The 3325-nt window shown below is 35.4% G+C and overlaps 1 protein-coding gene across 1 annotated transcript in view; it reads right to left on the minus strand.

The window, feature by feature from the left end:
- Positions 1–3325, minus strand: part of bcam (basal cell adhesion molecule (Lutheran blood group)) — a gene marked incomplete in the record, with an annotated part of 60778 nt that overhangs the window by 12275 nt on the left and 45178 nt on the right. Inside the window, 3 exon segments of the mRNA XM_014017293.1 lie at positions 1796–1911; positions 2468–2609; positions 2750–2874. Coding sequence (XP_013872747.1) covers positions 1796–1911; positions 2468–2609; positions 2750–2874 — 383 coding nt within the window.

Raw genomic sequence — 3325 nt, forward strand, 5'->3', positions numbered from 1 at the left:
TTTATGTTTGTGGTTGTAATGTGACAAAATATGGAAAAGTTCAAGGGGTATGAATACTTTTGCAAACCACTGTACTTCAATATTACTGCACTGTTAAGTTTGTCAGTGTAAACAGAAAAGAAAAAAAATGAAATGACATGATTTTATTATAAACTAAAAAAATATTACAGCAAAACACAATTTACCACTGAATGTAAAACGTCATTAAAGACTAACAATCTGCCTTTTGCTTTTTCCTACATCCAGGCAGAGCAACAAGCACCAAGGTGATATTATAATGAAACTAATAAAATAAAACAGGGTCATAACTGTCTCGAAACGGAAAAATGCCACAAACAAAAAAAGCTTTAGCAGCTACACACTAATATTCATCTTTTATTTATTTATTTAAAAATGGGCATTTAAATGGAGGTATGCAATTAAAATCTTCTCCACTGTCAGTGTTAGCATGTTTACCCTCAGTGCCCCGACGGATGAGACATACAGAAAAAAAAACTGCAAGGACATCTAGACAAGCCTGTGATTGAAAGGAACAACACTCCTGCACAGTGGGACTAATAGTGAGAAAAGGCAGGCTGTCTGGTGTTGWACAGATTGTTAAAATCAATCAGTCTCTTTTTTGTCTCCAAGCTGTTGCTGTCAGTTTCAGAGTCTCCTTGCAGCTTTGAACGAAACATGCTCACTCACTCAAAACCAGTGGGGCACACCTGGCTGTTGCCAGTCAAGCTACAGGATACCTGCAACTACTAAATCCTCAATATTCACTTCGTCAGCACACTTAACAGCAGAGGTAAATAAAGTATTAAAAAAGGTAAAATTAAAAATACCTTAATTAAATTGCTTTACATTTACTCAGCTTGGTTTAGTGTRACCAGTTGACATAACTTGGTAAATAAGTTTTAAAATGCATAAACAACTCCGTTCATAATTTGAGGTGTCATTTAAGCAAAATAAAAGAGAAAGTAAAAAAAGATACTTAGTAAAATTACATCTCCTTATAGAAAAGTAAAAGTAAACATACTTTGTTACTATACATCTCTGCTTAAAAGCCAGATACTAGAATTGCTTTTAGATGTTTTAATATTTTAACATAAGTTATWTAAATTTATGTAGACAAAATAAAATAACTTGTTGACATCTTGTCAGTTATATGTGAATACGGTGCCATGCTTAGTTGTTGGTAGAACTGTGTCGTGAATGTGCTGAAACCACACGAGCYCACTGTCAACACATCATACCTTTAGCCTTATGTTGTGCATTATTGCTAGCTATAATCTCCATACAACAYTATTGTGAACAAAAATAGCTTGGAAATAGATCGYAATATAAAAGATGAAAACCTTTTATGCACTTGAGGATATTTAAGTAATGGAATAAACTACGAATTTGGTTTCCTGTGAGAGTTCTCGAAGTGCAACGCACATCTCTACAGAAGYGCACCCAGGGAAATGTGACTTTCAAAGCAGGGTAGAAAGAGTTCTGTGGTACTTTACCCTTGTGGTATTTTGACAAAAGCATGATACAGACATTTTATTTCCTATAAGAGATACAACATATGGAAAAAATATAGAAAAAAGGGAGCATAATCTACTATGTTTTCCTAATTACTAGTACACGTCGAAACATGTCAGGTACAGTATATCTGTATAGACATAAAAAAGTGTGTAGTAATTAGGAAAACAGTAGATTGATATTATAGACACAATGAACTTTATTAGATTAAGGGAGCATAATGTGATATTCCAACAGCACTTTTTTAAATAAGAAGTACAAAAGTACATGAAATAAAATGTACCTTTTTCCAATGAACTGCATATCCTTTTGATGCCTTGGTCTTACACTGCCACTCCACCTTGTCTCCAAGCATGACAACCTGAGGCTTACTTGGGGTCACGCTCATGGGGTCAATGTCTGACAAGCAGAAAATGGAGAGCAGGTAAGAGATATGGCAGGAAACACCTGGAAACCTGAGGGTCTCTATGAAAAGGTAAAAAGACACCACTTCAGATCCAAACTCTGCACATTCTTTAAACATTCATGTAAAAGGACTCTCAAAATGGCACTACAGATTTGAAACAGATTTAGTTTTTTTTTTTTTCACGAGCAAAGCTAATACATTTACTCGGAAGTTAAGCCTATTTTGAAGCCCAGTCTGTCTTGTTCAAGGCTCTTACCACTTAATGTGCRTGATAAGATCAAATTAGGCAGTGTGGCTGGGAAAGTATTAAAGTAACAGATGAACTGTGAAAAATCAAAGTGGATTTTGCCCCCCTGAAAATATTCCATTAAAGCTGATTCCATGGTACCTTTTTTAATTGTATGATTTATGGGGGGATAAAATGAAAATCTTTTGAAAATAATGGTTCATTGTGAGGGTGAAAGTCCACAAACAGGAGGTAAATTGTTCTTAACGTGCATTAACTTAAATCTGGACGGGTTTGTGTGTGAAAGTGGGTGGCTCACTCACAGTTGACAGTGAGGGTGAGGCTGTCTGTCAGATCGGCATCCAGGGCTTCATAGTCTGTGACGTGGCACGAATAACGACCGGAGTTTTTGCGAGTTACAGATTTCAGTGTCAGAATACCTTCCTGACCAATAATGACTGTTTCCTGGGTATCAAAAGAAATGTGGAAAAAAAGGGATTATCACATGAAAAGGCTGACCAGATGGCTGACCATAGTTTAGGTGACAAATATGTTGGAAAAAAAAATCATACAGCTGTTTCACACAGCTGTTCGGGTTAACGTACATTTGCCTTAAATTCAAAGTCTGTGGGTTGTGGGTTTCCATCCGTCTCACATTTCATGATGACATCATCCCCTTCTTTGACTGGACTGGTATTGAGAACACGAAACATTGCTTTCTGAGAGGGATCTAAAGGGACAGGAACAGACGTGAAACAGGTGAACATTAGTTAAATGTAATGTTTTACCTCGTATCAACAATCGCTTCTTTACAGAAAAARAGAAAAACACTTTCTCACGCATCATCAACACAACTTCATGTAGGTTTTAAACAGATGTTGTTGTTTTACATCTATGCTTCTCTCCATTCACATATTTTAAGAAAAACCCTGAAATACCCAAACTAGATGGTGAGAACATTTACTAGCAACATGTAAAATAAAGAAAATGATMATTTTACGTTTCACTACAAATAGTCCTAAAATACATTTGTTTATGCCCTTTTTCCTACTTTAGCACAAAATCTATATTTAATGGTGACATCATCAGGAAAAACTGAGACAAACTAACAAACAAACAAATCAATAAATGGCTTCATTTTTTTTTATTTTTTATAGATAGAACTTGGAGAAAAAGACCAG

The sequence above is a fragment of the Austrofundulus limnaeus genome, unplaced genomic scaffold (assembly GCF_001266775.1).
Source record: "Austrofundulus limnaeus strain Quisiro unplaced genomic scaffold, Austrofundulus_limnaeus-1.0 Scaffold165, whole genome shotgun sequence".
In the NCBI taxonomy this organism is placed as follows: Eukaryota; Metazoa; Chordata; class Actinopteri; order Cyprinodontiformes; family Rivulidae; genus Austrofundulus; species Austrofundulus limnaeus.